This window comes from Ceratotherium simum, chromosome 26, assembly GCF_057802395.1.
Source record: "Ceratotherium simum simum isolate JZ-2026a chromosome 26, ASM5780239v1, whole genome shotgun sequence".
NCBI lineage: Eukaryota > Metazoa > Chordata > Mammalia > Perissodactyla > Rhinocerotidae > Ceratotherium > Ceratotherium simum.
Genome location: NC_141925.1, coordinates 19,046,699 through 19,061,897, shown reverse-complemented (window position 1 = coordinate 19,061,897; position 15,199 = coordinate 19,046,699). Strand labels below are relative to the sequence as shown.

Here is a 15,199-nt window from a genome sequence, read left to right as displayed (position 1 = left end):
GGCCCAGAGCCCACAGGGTTGGTTGTGCAGGGTGGTGCTGCAAAAGAAGGAGGCCCTCTTGCCTCAACATTGACCTGCAGAACAGAAGTTTAAAGTCAGGTGGATGTGGCAGACACAAGCGCCAGCACCAACCAAAGCTGAAACCCAATGAAGCCGGGGAAGCACTTGGCACCCTCCCCGCCCCCAGGTGCCAAGAGAGCGGCATCCGTGCCAGACCACTCTACCCCTCCCGCTGGGGCCGGCCCAGCTTGGGGAGGAACAAACACCACGGGGATGAACCACTGTCACCACATGTCACCGCCCGTGTCTGCGAAAGCACAAGAGCAAGGGGTCCTGTCCTAGAGGACCGGAGGAGGCAACACCAGACTGAGAAAGGAGCCGACTCCAGGCAGACCGGCATCTTGGTCCAGGACCGGCCTCCACCCTCCTCACCACCCCCAGCACCACAGAAGCTTGTTGGCTCTCTATTCAGAAGAGAGCGCCCGAGAGGGATGGAAAAGCCCGCTCCCCACCTCTGGAAGCCGAGCTGCTCCTGGGGAAAAGCACTGCCTGCAGGCCCCTGCCCTGCCCGTCCCCCGCCTCAGCTTCCCTCCCCGACAAAGGGGTCTTCTCCTCCGCTCGGGGTCTGCCCACAGGCACCAGGACTCTGGGGCGCTGGGCACCCCCGGGGGCCTGCGTTTTCTGAGGGGAACGGTGTGACCGACAGGACTCGGTTAGGCTCAGCTCTATCTATCGTCACCCACAGGGACGGCAGATTTCTAAGGCCACCGTGAGACGCGGACTAATTGTGTCCAACGGAAACGTGAGGAGGGGATTCTAAAGGACAGAATGAACACAGACGTGTTTTGATTCCAGTGGTAAAACCCTGTGACGGGGGGGATGAGGGAACGGCCCCACTCTAACGGCGCCACAGGACACCACAGGACTGCCTTCACCTCAAGGCAAGTGAAGGCCTCTGGGGGCAATGGGTCCTGCAGCGCAGTCCTGATGTTCACTCTTCACTCCTTCGGTGTCCGTGCCCATTTCCTACTGCAAATAGGCCATCTCTGATCACTCAGACTATTCTGACCTAGGCTACCACTGGAGGGATCCTGGAGAGTACACTGACCCACAGAGAGGGGACTCTGAGGAACTGCGACATCGGCTGGATCGGCTGGATCCGAACAAAGAACATTCGACATCACACGAAGCACCCAACATGAAGTTGGAGGGACGGCTTCTCACATTCCTCTCCCACGAGGATGACGTCAGACTTTCCCAATAGGCTCATCACCAAACGTAAAAAGGAATGGAGCAAAGGAACCACAACAACAACAATCCCACGTCAAGGAGTTTGGGAAGGAGTCGGCTCTGCCAGGAGACTTCAGTGTGGGCTTAAGTGTAACCCTCCAAGTGTTACTTCCAGAAACACACCGTGAGAGCCCTGCAGTCCTCGGCCCAGAAGCACTGAAGGCTTCTGGAGGCACCATCAAAGATGAGAGCCAAGAGTGGAGAAGCCCAAAGGCTGCCGGGGAAGACTGTGCTTTCGGGGAAGGAAATGACACAGGTGACGTGTCACGGAACACACAAACCGGACATGAGGCCAAGAGAGGCTGCTGCACACACACATCAATGTTTCCAGAAACAGTTACAACTGAAAATGACCACAGCACTTACCTTGCCCCCGGAGCTGCTGTTCCTCACAGCCGCAGCACCAGGTCCCGGATCTGAAAGAGGCCAGAGAGGAGGGATGGGGGTTTAGTCGGACTTGCATAGACTGTGAGGAAGGAAAACAAACCCTCCGCGCCTTCCTCCACTGTCTGACATTCTTTCCCACTTCTGGGCCCTTACCAATGGCAGAGGGCTCCCCACACACCTCAGGTGACCCCCGAGGAGAAGGGGAGACCCATCACCTGACCCTTGAGGAAGACACCACAGGGCCCTGGTTCAGGGTTTTCATAACTCATCAACCACCTGTGGTCAGGTCCGGGCTCAACTAGCTGGAAATCAACACTGAAACAGGGGTGTCCCAAAACACATCAGGGGAAACCACCATTTCATCATAGAGTAAAATTAAAATGAGAATAACCTCGGATGGGATAATAGCAACAACCCCTCAACATGAACAGCACAGGTCCTTTTCTTCAGGCCGCAGGTGGATTTTCCAATCTCTCACTCTTTGTATATAAGCTGCCTTTCACATGTGACCAGGAATTATGTAAATATTTATGAACAGAAATGGACTTAGACTAATATTATAGTAATGAGAAAATGGAAGATACAGGGATTTAACAGCAAAGCTGTAGCGTTACACTGATAATGTCAGGAGTAAAATTACATAGAAATTTAATTTATGAATGGAATACTAAAGTCCACAAGCAAAAGTTAAACAGGAAGAATAAGGGAACCTCCAAAATAGTAAATAAATGCCTTTTTCTCAACTAAAAGAAAAATCAAGTCTTCAGCATTGACTCAAGTTGGGAAGGAAGCATGGACCCACTTCCCCTCCAGGCACGTCTCTCCAGTTGAGAGCAATCCAAGAGCACCCGAGGCGGGTGTTGGGGGCAGAGAGGGTCCACAGTCAGTGGCGGGGCATGAGCTCCACCAGGCACAGGGCGCAGGCCCAGAAAGCCAGTCTGGCTGGGGCACCTGAGGAAAACATCTTCCTGTCACCCCTCGAGATAACCTGTTGTCTTTAGGTCGTGCTTGGGATTGGTTCCAGGCAACACGGTGATCCCCCACAGGAACAGGTAGGACATGGAGTGGTTTTGCAGCAGAAATTAAGTGGCTGCACTTCACAATGTGCTCCCTACCTCTCTGTGGAGGGTTCTGCATCCCAGGTCTTCCCGACGTTGGTTTGTGCAGCCTGTATCCCTCAGGCAGCCTCTTTTTGGACATTATCTCCAATCTTGAACGTAGGAAAAGGAATGGACTTCAATAAGAATTACAACACCAAGTCCTTTACTAGGCACTAAACAGCTTAGCCTTAACACCTCAAAAACACCTGTAAAAAATGTACGTCAAAATCCCATACCTGTGTTTCAAGTGGGCGGCTTCCCTGCTCTGCTCTGCTATCTCCCTCTCCCAAATCCGAGCCTTGATCTGTGGGAGAAAAACACATCCACCTTCAGTTGTGGCAGACTGTGCACAAAGGGAAGGAAAGAAAGCAAAACTTACCCAGTTGTCGTGAGCGTTCTTCTCATACACAGCCATCTGAAAAAGCCAACACGTCATAACCCTATGCTGAGGGCTCCCAGGGCCGCTGTGACCCTCTGCATTGGGTGCTGAAGGAGGCGGGACTGTGGGCAGATGCAGGTTACCTGGTGTCTGAAGGTGAACTCCGCTTGCTGCGCTTGTTGTCGCATTTGATCAATTTGGTGCCTGTGAGTGACAGTTGCTTTCATCAGATAAAGCACGATATTGAGGATGATTTTAAATAGTCTTCCCATGGCCCCAGTATCCAAACTGTACCCTTATACACATTATCCAATCCTATAAGACACACTTCACATGATTATAAAAGTACAGTAGGATCAAAGCTATTGCTACATTGTTTCCTTATTATCGAATGCCCGCCAGCTTCTGAGTTGATATAATTCCCTTACCCATTCTCAATATCTCCCTAATTTATCCTGCAATGAGTGTCTTTCATCATACAGCTCGATTCTTCTTTTCCTTACACCCTGATCATATTTCTCAGGGCTACAACACTGGGTCTCTAAAATGGCATGCTCGTATCTACTGATGTGATTCATCCGACACCAAACTGATTCCCTAAGATTTACAGCAGTTTTTACCTCCTAAAGGAACATTTTTGTGAACCACATTTCGACATAGTCTGGTCAACATTGAGGATCAGGAAATTATTAGCAAATTTATTTATTTATTTATTTTTTTGTGAGGAAGATCACCCCAGCTAACATCCGATGCCAATTCTCCTCTTTTTTGCTGAGGAAGATTGGCCCTGGGCTAACACCCATGCCCATCTCCCTCTCCTTCTGTGGGACACTGCCACACCACGGCCTGACAAGCGGTGCATCAATGCACGCCTGGGATCCGAACCTGCGAACCCCGGGCCGCCGAAACAGAGCGCGCGCACTCAACTGCCGCGCCACTGGGCCGGCCCCTACTTGTTTTAAGTTAATATTTTAACTTCACATTTGTAAAACTTAACCTTTTTCTTTCTTGTGTGAAATCTCTATATAAATGTCTTCTGAACATTTATTTATATTTGTGTATAAATTGGTCTAAACATTGTACAAAAGTTAAAAAAAAAAATCTAACAAAGGTTTTACGAGCTGCTGGTATTCAGGAGCTGAACTCACCTGTAGTTCTGCGTTTCTTCCTCAGCCAGTTTCAGTCTCTTCTCTGCTGTTGAGAGCTGCTGCTCCTTTTCCACCCGCTCACGGTCTTTCATTCTCAGCTTCCTAAGAGGGGAAAGACATATGCATTATCCAGTAGCCTTTCTTCCCTCCAAGAAATCTAAAGGGCAAGATTCAAATGTCCCCTCCCATCCTATCCCACAAATGCATAGATGGACAAATATAATCAGAGGAAAGAATTTAAGCCCCCCATTAGAGCACAAAGAAAAATCAAACTCCATCCTGCTGGCAAGTCTTTGGCAATTCTGAGCTTCTCTTCACAGCTCTGTGTTCCTAGTCATTAGTAAATGAACTAAACAAATATAAAAAGCACATATGAGATGTACCATGTGCCCTCCCAGGCTCAGGCTCTTGTGACTAGGACAGCACAAGCTCATTTTCTTTCAGTGTGGAAACCAGGCCTGACCAGCTCATTACAAGTAAGCACATTAGGATGAAGTAGAGGTTCATGACTTGTCTGATTTCTCCCAGGGAGAGACCTGAGGCCATGACACAGCCATAGATCCTTCCTGGATGTGGCATCATAACATCAGACAATTAACTACTGGACACTTCTACAGTTCAAGAGTGGAACTCCTGCCACCAACTTCAAAGATCCTAGTTAATGAGAATGGAAACTAGGCTGAATGAAATATGATCTGAATTGCCCCATAGTCAGGGTGTTATCTCCTCAAAGTGGAAAACCTTCAAAGTGAGAGTATCAATATACGTTAACAAGTAGATTGATTTCATTAATAAGTATCTTGATTTCATTGACAGTGGAGGCTGCAAAGGGCAAAGGCTTAAGGCAGATTTGTTGTGTTGTCTTCAAACTACTTTGTTCAAGGTTCTGATTCAAAAGATTCTCAACTTGATATTGGATTTGCTATGGATCACACACAAATTTAAAAGAGCTCTAGGAAACAGGGACAAAAACACTAAAGAGAGAAAGTTCATGCATTTGTTTCTGGCCACCCAGCCAATCTTTCAGCAAATGCTTTCTGGACCGGCTTGAATGTAGTGGGTGCATTGTAAGGTGATGGGGATATAGAGAGGAGTAGGGCACTATCCCCACCCTAAAACATATCATAGTGTAATGCAAACAAGATGCCAGTGAGGACAGAGCAACCCTACCCCAGCCCTGGGCAGGGAGAACATAAACCTGGCTCTTGAGGGAGTATAAGAAAAGTTTTGCCTTTGAACATGGCTGAGTGGGTCTGAAGTCCCTCATCTCCCCCTGACAAGAATAGGAAACATTGGCCAAAATATGAAATTCATGATAGAATGCACCAAATTGCTAACAAGCCAGTAAAGAAACTGAGGCCAAGATGGAGAAGAAGGAAGCCCAGGATTAAGGTCAGCCTGGCATTTGGGGCCACTTTTTCCAAGGTTCATCAACTAATTCCAGAGGAGACTTCTGAGATGCAAAGAGGCTGAGCCGCCTTTGCACACATCCCTGGGCACAGAAGTCAAACAACTGGACTTCATGGTCAGTCAGCGAAGGTCACCCCAGAAAATCCTGCGGGCCTTAGCTGGGTCCCAGGAGACTTACACACTAAGAACAAAGGCAGACAGAAAACACACTGGCCTTAGGAGGGACTAAGCCTGCAGTGAGTGGTCTCAGTCGCTAATTGTATTAATAGGATTCAGTACTGCTGGCGTCCCTGATCACCTGCCAGATGTAAACTCCCATCTTTTCTGCAGCAAGATGACATCAGACTAGGCCTCAATTTTTCTGTAAATATTTTCTACCCAATGTCTAGAATTTAATAGGAAATGATAGACATATGGCAGGTCAGGACAATATGATGGGATTGAAACCTAGAGTACAATGTAAATGAACCCAGAGGGTTCCAGATAATGAAGTGATTAAAGCTGGTACCTGTACGCCCTCCAATCTTAAAGTAATCACAAATAAGAATCTCTGACAACCAGTTAGAATGGAAAGGAAGATGCAGATTACAAAAATCAAGGCAGAAAGGAGAAACAATTCTGTACTGACTGAATATGGCAAAAATACGGTGATAAATATTCTAAAAAAAATTATAATTCTCTACATTGGTCTACACATTCACTAATACAACAGTATTTGTAACAATCAACACATGAATAGCTTACTGTTCTGTGACCCACTTTCTTTGTCCACAGATTTCATCAACCATACGTGTGTTCTTCTTTAGCATTTCTAATTCGGCTTCCTTTGTCTCTTTAACAGATCTCAGTGCCTCACAGCTGTCTTCTAGTTTCTTTCTCCTTTCTGTAAAGCATAAAACCATTTTCTTTGTGTGTGTGCACATGTTCCAAATACTTGGTTGTGATGGGGAGAGAAGAAAGGAGAGAATCCTGAAGGCAAGAAGTCATTTTTTACCTTCTCACTGCAAACTCATTTTTACTATATGGGGTTTCTTCCCAACAAGCAACATACCTTCCAGATTACGTTTATTAGACCTCGAGGCTGTCTGCTTCGAATCCTTGAATTCTCCACTCACATCTCCTGACTTTAAGAGAGATTTGAGAAAAGGTATTCAAGAAGTAATGATTGTACAACAATGTGAATGTACTTAACACTACTAAAATGTAGACTTAAAAATGGTTAGATGGTAAATTTTACGTGTATTTAGTCTCAATTAAAAATAAGAAAATTAAAAAGGAAGTAATGATATTTAGTTCTCTGAATAATATAATCTATGGGAGTAACTTTTTGTTATTTGCTCCTTTTTGATCTTAAGCTGAGCATCTTCCTTCTGTACATGCTGTTCTTCAGACTTCAATTTCAGTTCAGTGACACGAATTTCATTCAGGGGGATTCAAACCCAAAGCAAAACATCCTCACTAATGACTTAGTTCCCAAGAAGAAAAATCCCTAAATCAATAACATATAAATTTAATATTCTAAGACATGACACATTTGTTCTTCACCAAAGCTAAGGTCTACAATGAAATTCTTGCAGCAAATATAGGTAGTTTACTTCTGAAATTCCTGAGGTGTTCACTGAAATATCAACTTTTAAGTTTTCTGTAGATTTTTCTTTTCTGATATTTGCACGTAGGATAGAAATAAAACATGTACTGGATTTCAATAGAAACACTGGGCGACATGCTAAAAAGAAGACATGCCAACAAAACATACCCCACATCAGCCCCTGTACCACTAAAAGCAGTAGATCCGGTTTGAGCCAAGGAGAAAAGTCAAACACATAAAGAAATGAGGAACTCAGAGAATAGTTGAAGTCAGAAATGTTTCCTGGGCGCTCTGACTTTCCTACATTCAAGACAATGGGATACTTGACTGGGGGACAAGGCAAAAGCAAAGAAGGCCTAAAATCTTGAAGCCAAACAGCTCAAATGAACGGCTCTTCTTAGTGAAAGGTAAATATTGTCACGAGATTCACTTTGAAAATTCTCTGCTCTGTACTAAGAGGGACAGGACTGTCCAACATGGCTAGAAATCTCTAGTACCCTCTCCTACACTTTCTCAGTTCTACGTTTCTTGGAGGGGAGGGAGTGCTGAATGATATAAAAAAATTACTCAGGGTTGTAAAAACAGAAAAAAATTCTTCCTAAGTCCTTAAATTAAAAAAGGCACTGTGGTATTAGTACCTGAAATGCAGTGAACAGCATGGAAGAATGCAGGGCTCAATTCACCCAGCGAACAAAAAGGCTCAAAAGTCAAATTATGGTAATAACTTAGTAGCAAAACTCTCACCAAGTCCTGATTCTCCCTGTTTCGATCTCTGTCAGATGCCAGTTCAGCAGATATACTTTCAATCATGTCATTAATGCTTCCAAGCATTTTGATGTTTTTCTTAAACAAAACATATAGAAATTAGTCATATTTATTCATTACTTTTATTTCTGTTTTTAGAGTGTAATCTAGGAAAAAGGAGGGATTTTTACCTCCAATTTATGTGCTTCATCACCAAGAATCTTGTTCTGCCTCTTATTTTCTTGAGCAGATTTCTTTGCTTCATTGATCTATACAAATATGTAATAATGGATTCAGAATTCAAAAATATTAATCATAGTGATAGTGAAACCTATTTCCTATGGGTATCTCCTTTTATATTGTTACAGATATAAAAAAGTGGTACTTTATGTATAAGATGCTTGCTTTGAATTTAGACTGTTATACAACGTAATGAAATGGAACACTAGAATGAAAGAAGAGACAGCAAAATAAGTGAACTAGAAGAAAGAGGAAGTACTTCAAGGTGAAGCCATGAAAATAAAAATTAAAGGATGATCATACCTTCTGTTCATAAACAGATATTTTTTTGGCCAGTTCTGAGTTTTCTTTCAAGTAATTCTTCTTCTTCTCAGAAATTTGATGTAAATTAACTAAAAAGAGATAAAAACCATTTCTCAGATTATTACCAAAACCAATAAAATTGAATTACCCCAATGTGTCAACAGCAAAGGCACATTATTGACACTATGAGCATAAATAACTTTTTAGCACGACTATGATCCCTGAAGAAAGCAAGTTTCAGTTAGTGGCATTTTAAATGTAGGGAACAAATATGGAAATAAGAACCCTAATTCAATGAGATTCCTACTTAATCTTTTTTCAAAGACGAGGAAACACAATACAATGTCTTAGCCTAACATCCCATCATTAGGCAATATTCTTAGAAAATGTGAACAGTTCAAACAGCCCTGTCATCACCAGAGGGGAAACCGAGAAAATTCAAGCATCTCATGTACTTATATTCTGTCCTCCAACTATCACATAAAATAAACAGATCAGTGCAATTGCTTTAAAAAACAAAAATCAAAATGAAAAAAGAAAAAAAAAGCACCTGACTTCTTCCAGGTTTTCCCCACCCTTTAATATTACCCAGAGATGGGCAGGCCCTGTGGCTTAGTGGTTAAGTGCGCGCGCTCCACTGCTGGCGGCCCGGGTTCGGATCCCGGGCGCGCACCGCCGCACCGCTTCTCTGGCCATGCTGAGGCCGAGTCCCACGTACAGCAACTAGAAGGATGTGCAACTACAACATACAACTATCTGCTGGGGCTTTGGGGGAAAAATAAATAAAATTATAAAAAAAAAACAGTTAATATTACCCAGAGAGATTCTTCTAAATGTCACTTGACGGGCTACTGAAAAGCCTCTAATGCCTTCCTGCTGCCCAGCAGATTCCCTTCATGTGAACCAGGGTGGGAGGCTCAAGAGGACAAGGTCTTTAGAATCAAACACACTTGGGTACAATCTCAGCTTTACCACTTAGTCGCTAGAGGACCTGGATAACTCACAATCGCTATAAGACAATACCCTTCAGCCCCAAGAAGAGAATGTTACAATCCACCATTACAGGAATACAGCACATGTAAAGCACCCAGTAACAGGTGGATAACACATGGAAAGCTCCAGAACACAGCCCATAATTCCACACTCCTCTCAGAGGCATTGAATTCTCTCACCTGACCACAAAGCACAAACTTATCTTCTATTTGCCCAACATGAGAGCTCTGATACCCTGGTCACTCTTCTCACCACCAGCACTGCTGCATTCACTGTGACAAACACCAGCAGCTGAGGGCCTACTAAGTGTCAGGCAGCCACCCTGGCTCTCAACAGACAGCACCACTTAATCATCACAGTCTGGGAAGCCCGTACAGAATGTCTTATCCCTATTTTGCATTGGGTTCATTTCCACCCATTCTCCACTGGCATGAGTGGCTCCCTCCGCTTCAGACTCATAACCCAGGGTCGTGACACACACTTTGCCTGGCAATATCTGAGTTTTTCTCTAAGCCATAAACTTCTTGATAGGCTCTAGTAGTGTTTCATCATCTCTACATTTCACCAAGAGCCAGGTCATGTCAACATAGTCACTCCAAACTGCAGCCTCATGCCATCACTTGCTTCCTAAACATTTCTATGCAAAATTAAACTCACCCTATCGTCCCTACTCCCATGATCCATTTGTCCTGCGGGTCTCTTATCTCAATAGATGGCAACTCCCTTTATGTTGTCATTTAGTTTCCAACCCAGGACGAGTAAAATTTTCAAGCGTTAAAAAGTCAGTTAGTGGGGCCGGCCCAGTGGCACAAGCGGTTAAGTGCGCGCGCTCCGCTGCGGCGGCCCGGGGTTCGCTGGTTCAGATCCCGAGCACACACCGGCCTTTTAGCTTGTCAAGCCATGCTGTGGCGGCGTCCCATATAAAGTGGAGGAAGATGGGCATGGATGTTAGCCCAGGGCCAGTCTTCCTCAGTAAAAAGAGGAGGACTCACAGATGTTTGCTAGGGGCCAATCTTCCTCACACACACACAAAAAAAGTCAATTAGACATCAGAAGTCACTGTATTTACTCCCAATTGAATTAAAACCCACATCAAACACTAGAACTGAGAAAATACCACAAAGGAAACAAAAGCCTAAACTCTTACCTTGATATACTCGAGGCTTTACCTAGGAGAGGAAGAAACAAAATTAAATATGATGTAAAAATATATTATTAGTAAAAATCTATCATTCCGACAAAATATCAAAATAATAACCCAATGAAATTATAATCATCATTTTGTTCAGCATAATGATTAATTATAGGATTAAAAATAAGGAAAAATCATAATTTCCTGTTTAAGTCATGAAACTTCACAACCATCTCTGATAAAGAGCACAAAAGTAAATAACTTATTTTTGACCAAAAGATCTGTTTATGCTCTATTAAGTGAACACTAATCTATTTAATTTTGATAATGGATATGGCAAACATTTTTATAAACACACTAATGCATCATTTACCTGATTTTTTTTTGTCAAACCCAGTATCCACACTGACATCCAGAACCTGGGATTGTTTTAAAAGCCTCCAAAAAAACTTAAAAAAAAAAAAAAAAAAGAAAAGGCAAAATATTTGTACTAAGATATACCTCTTTCAATCAATAGAAAGCCTTTCTGAAATCTTACAGAGTTGGCTGATTGCTGAATTAATAAACAATTACAGCACATCAGGTCCTATGATTTTCCCAGACCACTAAAAACAGAGGGTCATCAAATGAGAAAGAGAGTGGGAGATGGCTAGAGAACAAGCACAATAAACAACAGAAATGACAGCTAATATTTCAAGAAAGGGCAAAAAGTGCTTCCCAGACCCGAGGCATCCCCTGTGGAATTACAGCTCGATAAAATCCAGGCAGGACCCCATTTTAGTACCATGGAAAGACACATTTTCTTGAGCCCTAAAACATATTTCCCCATTCAAGAGTTTTAAATGGTGATCAGACACTGAGGTCAGCCCGAAAAACATGCCAAGACATCGGAATATCATTACAGGATCAAAAGCCAGTCATAATAATAATGTCATAGGAAAATGCATCCATGGATGGCAAACAGAAAATCTCAGATATTCCTTTAACTTCACAGGATGCTCAGGAAACAGTGAACTTCCCTGTCCCTTGTCACCCAACCCCACAGGCAGGGACAAGTGGGAAGTGAGATGGGCTCAAGAAATACTTAATATCTGTATTTTCTTTTTGAAGGGAAGGGTTTACAAATTGTAGTTTTCTCATTGAAAATATATTGTTGTCTTGCTCAATGAGTTCTTTACTAAAAAGATTAGAATATTTTACAAAGTTAACTTCCATTTCAAACATGAATTTGTGTTCAAGTTAGTGATCTAAAGGAAATAAGAGAGCTGGACTCCTGGATTCTGATCCAGCTTGTAAGGAGCTTGGAAGCCATCACTCCTGTCCACATAATAAGATACAAGCTGAACAAATTGAAGGTCAAAAACTCTTCATAGATCTATCAGAGAACTGATGTCACAAATGCTGCCTGCAGAATCAGAGACCCAGACTGGCCAATACATAAAATCACCCCTTATTGGAGCAGAAGCCCAAGGTCAGAAATCTCTGTAGAAACCAGAACACTATGGTAGGAAAAGACTTACTGTAGTTGATGAATTCCTGGATACTCAGTGTGGACAAGCAAGAGATTTAAAAATGCCAGGGTGCCCAATCTGGAAGGGTTCCCATACTTGTGTGAGTTTTATCTCCAGGAATCCCAACAGTTTCTCACAGTAAATACTGGAGAAAAATCCCCTCATGCTATTGGCAGGGAGAGGGGAAAAATAGCTATTTAGAAATAAAGTCATACTATTCTGTTCTTCTTAAAAAGACTTGCCCATAAGAGAAACTACTTTAGCAGAGACTTATTGGTGTTTTTCCAAAGACTAAGTGACCTAGGTGAAGGGAAATACCCAACTCCAGAGCTCTCTCTTCTTCCTGTCTCACCTAAGAGTAAACTCAGCCTAACCACTAGCCAGATAAATATAAATCCTCAGACTAAAGGCCTGTTTACCTCAATTGTTCCTTTAAACCAGGACACGACATCTAGCTTTCAATAAAACCTTACAAGGCAGACTAAAAGAAAAAACCACACAGTTTGAACACAGCGAGAAAGCATTAGAATCACACTCAGTATGGCAGAGATGATGGAATATCAGGTTAAGAATTGGAAACCATAATGATTAACATGCTAAGGGCTCTAGCAAAAAAAGTGGACAACATGCAAGAAGAGATGGTGAAGATAAGCAGAGATGAAGATTATAATGATCCAAAAGAAATTCTAGAATCAAAAACCCCATAACAGAAATGAAGAATGCCTTTGATGCATTCATTAACAGACTCGACATGGCTGAAGAAAGAATCAACGAGTTTGAAGAAATGTCAGTAAACTTTCAAAACCGAAATGCAAAGGAAAAAAAACCCCAAAATACAGCACACAAAATCCAAGACCAGTGGGACGATTACAAAAGGATGTAACATATACATAATGGGAATACCAGCAGAATAAAGGAAAGGAGGAAATATTTGAAGCCATAATGACTGAGAATTTTCCAAAATTAATGATAGTCATGAAACCATAGATCCGGGAAGCTCAAAGAATTCCAAGCAGGATAAATACAAAACAAGAAAAAAGGTACACCTAGACATATAATATTTCAACTACAGAAAAGCAAAGACTGGGCCGGCCCCGTGGCTTGGTGGTGAAGTGCACGCACTCTGCTGCTGGCGGCCTGGGTTCGGATCCCGGGAGCGCACTGACGTACTGCTTCTCTGGCCATGCTGAGGCCGCGTCCCACGTACAGCACCTAGAAGGATGTGCAACTATGACATGCAACTATCTGCTGGGGCTTTGGGCGGAAAATAAATAAAAAAAAAAAAAGAAAAAAAGAAAAGCAAAGACAAAAAATTTTAAAAGAAGCAAGGGGCAGTTCAGGGGCAGAGGGGTATAGCGTTTCACCCACAGAGGAACAAGAATAAGAAGTACATTCAACTTCTCTTCAGAAATCGTGCAATCAACAAGAAAGTAGAATGAAATATTTAAAGTATTAAAAGAAAGGAACCATCAACCTAGATTTCTGTAGCCAGTGAAACTTATCCTTCAAAACAACACTACAGAGTAAGGAAAATTATCAGGGATAATGAGGGGCATCACTTTAAAGGTAAAGGGGTCAATTCTCCAAGAAGACATAGTAATCCCTAATATGTATGTATTAACAACAAAGTGGCAAAATTCATGAGGCAAAAACTGACAGAATTGCTAGGAGAAATAGATTAATCCATTATTATAGCTGGAAACTTCAAAACCCTCTATCATTGACAGATCCAGCTTACAGAAATTCAATAAGAATACAGTTGAACTGATGAGCATCTTCAATCAAATGGATCTATTGACATCTGTAGAAGACTTCATCCAACAGCACAATATACATTCTCCTCAAGCTCACATAAAAAATTCACTCAGATACACCATATTTGGGCCCATAAAATACATCCTAACAAATTTAAAGTAAAAGAAATCGTAGAAACTATGTTCTTACACCACAATGGATTCAAACCAGAAATCAGTAACAGAAAGATAGCTGGAAAAATACAAAAAATTTGGAGACTAAACAACACACTTCTAAAGAACACACGGGTCAAAGAAGACATCTCAACAGAAATTTAAAAATAATTCAATCTAAATGATAATGAAAATAGGACTCATTAAAATTTGTGGGATGCAGTGAAAGCAGTACTTAGATATTTGTAGGAATGAATGCAAATACAAGTTTCAGTGACTACCAAAATTCCTACTTATTTATGATTAAAAGTCTATCCATAAATTACTTTAGTATACTCACAGCAAGGACGGTTCTCCAGAGAAAAATTAAAAATGCGAAAATTCCCAAAGAAGTAATAATAATGGTCAACTTCCACAGAATTCCAAAAACATCAGGGCCAAGACGGAAATAGTCAGGCAGAATATGGACTGGCTGAAATAATAATGGAGATCATGAGGAACCTCAAAGACATTTACGATACATCTGTCACAAAGAGTCATCTTTAGAAACCCTAAACCAGCCTCCAGGAGGTAACCACACCTCTCAAATATCTCCTCATGGAGGAGAGGGAAGACAGATGGATTAAAAGGAGCAGGAGGAAACTTTTGGGAGTGATGAGTGTGTTTACTATCTTAACGTGGTGATGGTTTCATTGCTGTAAATGTATGTTAAATATCAACAAATTGTGTTCACTAAAATGGTGCCATTATTATACAAAAATTATACCACACTTAAGCTGTAGGAAAAAAATCTAATACGCACACTTGAAGATTTTATTTTTCTGACAAACACATTGCAAATACTTTTTAAGTAGTTAACAGAACATAAACTATGAACTTATAAACCAATTAAAATTGAAATAAGTAAAATCAAACTTAGAGTGGATGGGAAGCCTCAATCTTCTGTTGTATATTCATGAAGCACTTGGATAAAATTATTTGGAACATCACCAAAAATATACCCAAATGTATAGAAGAATAGGAAAAAATAACAATGAAAAATGTGTGCTAGAGATACAAATGAGAAT

General features: G+C 42.0%; 1 protein-coding gene across 1 annotated transcript in view; it reads right to left on the bottom strand.

The window, feature by feature from the left end:
- Nucleotides 1-468: 468 nt before the first annotated feature.
- LOC147913603 (transport and Golgi organization protein 1 homolog) overlaps nucleotides 469-15,199 on the bottom strand; it is a 40,382-nt gene continuing 25,651 nt past the window's right edge. The window contains exons 4-17 of the mRNA XM_087449226.1: nucleotides 14,473-14,604; nucleotides 10,730-10,751; nucleotides 8,590-8,678; nucleotides 8,238-8,315; nucleotides 8,047-8,145; nucleotides 6,766-6,838; nucleotides 6,459-6,597; nucleotides 4,305-4,406; nucleotides 3,300-3,360; nucleotides 3,157-3,192; nucleotides 3,014-3,081; nucleotides 2,793-2,887; nucleotides 1,657-1,706; nucleotides 469-681 (exon numbers count right to left, since the gene is read on the bottom strand). Coding sequence (XP_087305352.1) covers nucleotides 469-681; nucleotides 1,657-1,706; nucleotides 2,793-2,887; nucleotides 3,014-3,081; nucleotides 3,157-3,192; nucleotides 3,300-3,360; nucleotides 4,305-4,406; nucleotides 6,459-6,597; nucleotides 6,766-6,838; nucleotides 8,047-8,145; nucleotides 8,238-8,315; nucleotides 8,590-8,678; nucleotides 10,730-10,751; nucleotides 14,473-14,604 — 1,257 coding nt within the window. The remainder of the gene's footprint in view (nucleotides 682-1,656; nucleotides 1,707-2,792; nucleotides 2,888-3,013; nucleotides 3,082-3,156; nucleotides 3,193-3,299; nucleotides 3,361-4,304; nucleotides 4,407-6,458; nucleotides 6,598-6,765; nucleotides 6,839-8,046; nucleotides 8,146-8,237; nucleotides 8,316-8,589; nucleotides 8,679-10,729; nucleotides 10,752-14,472; nucleotides 14,605-15,199) is intronic.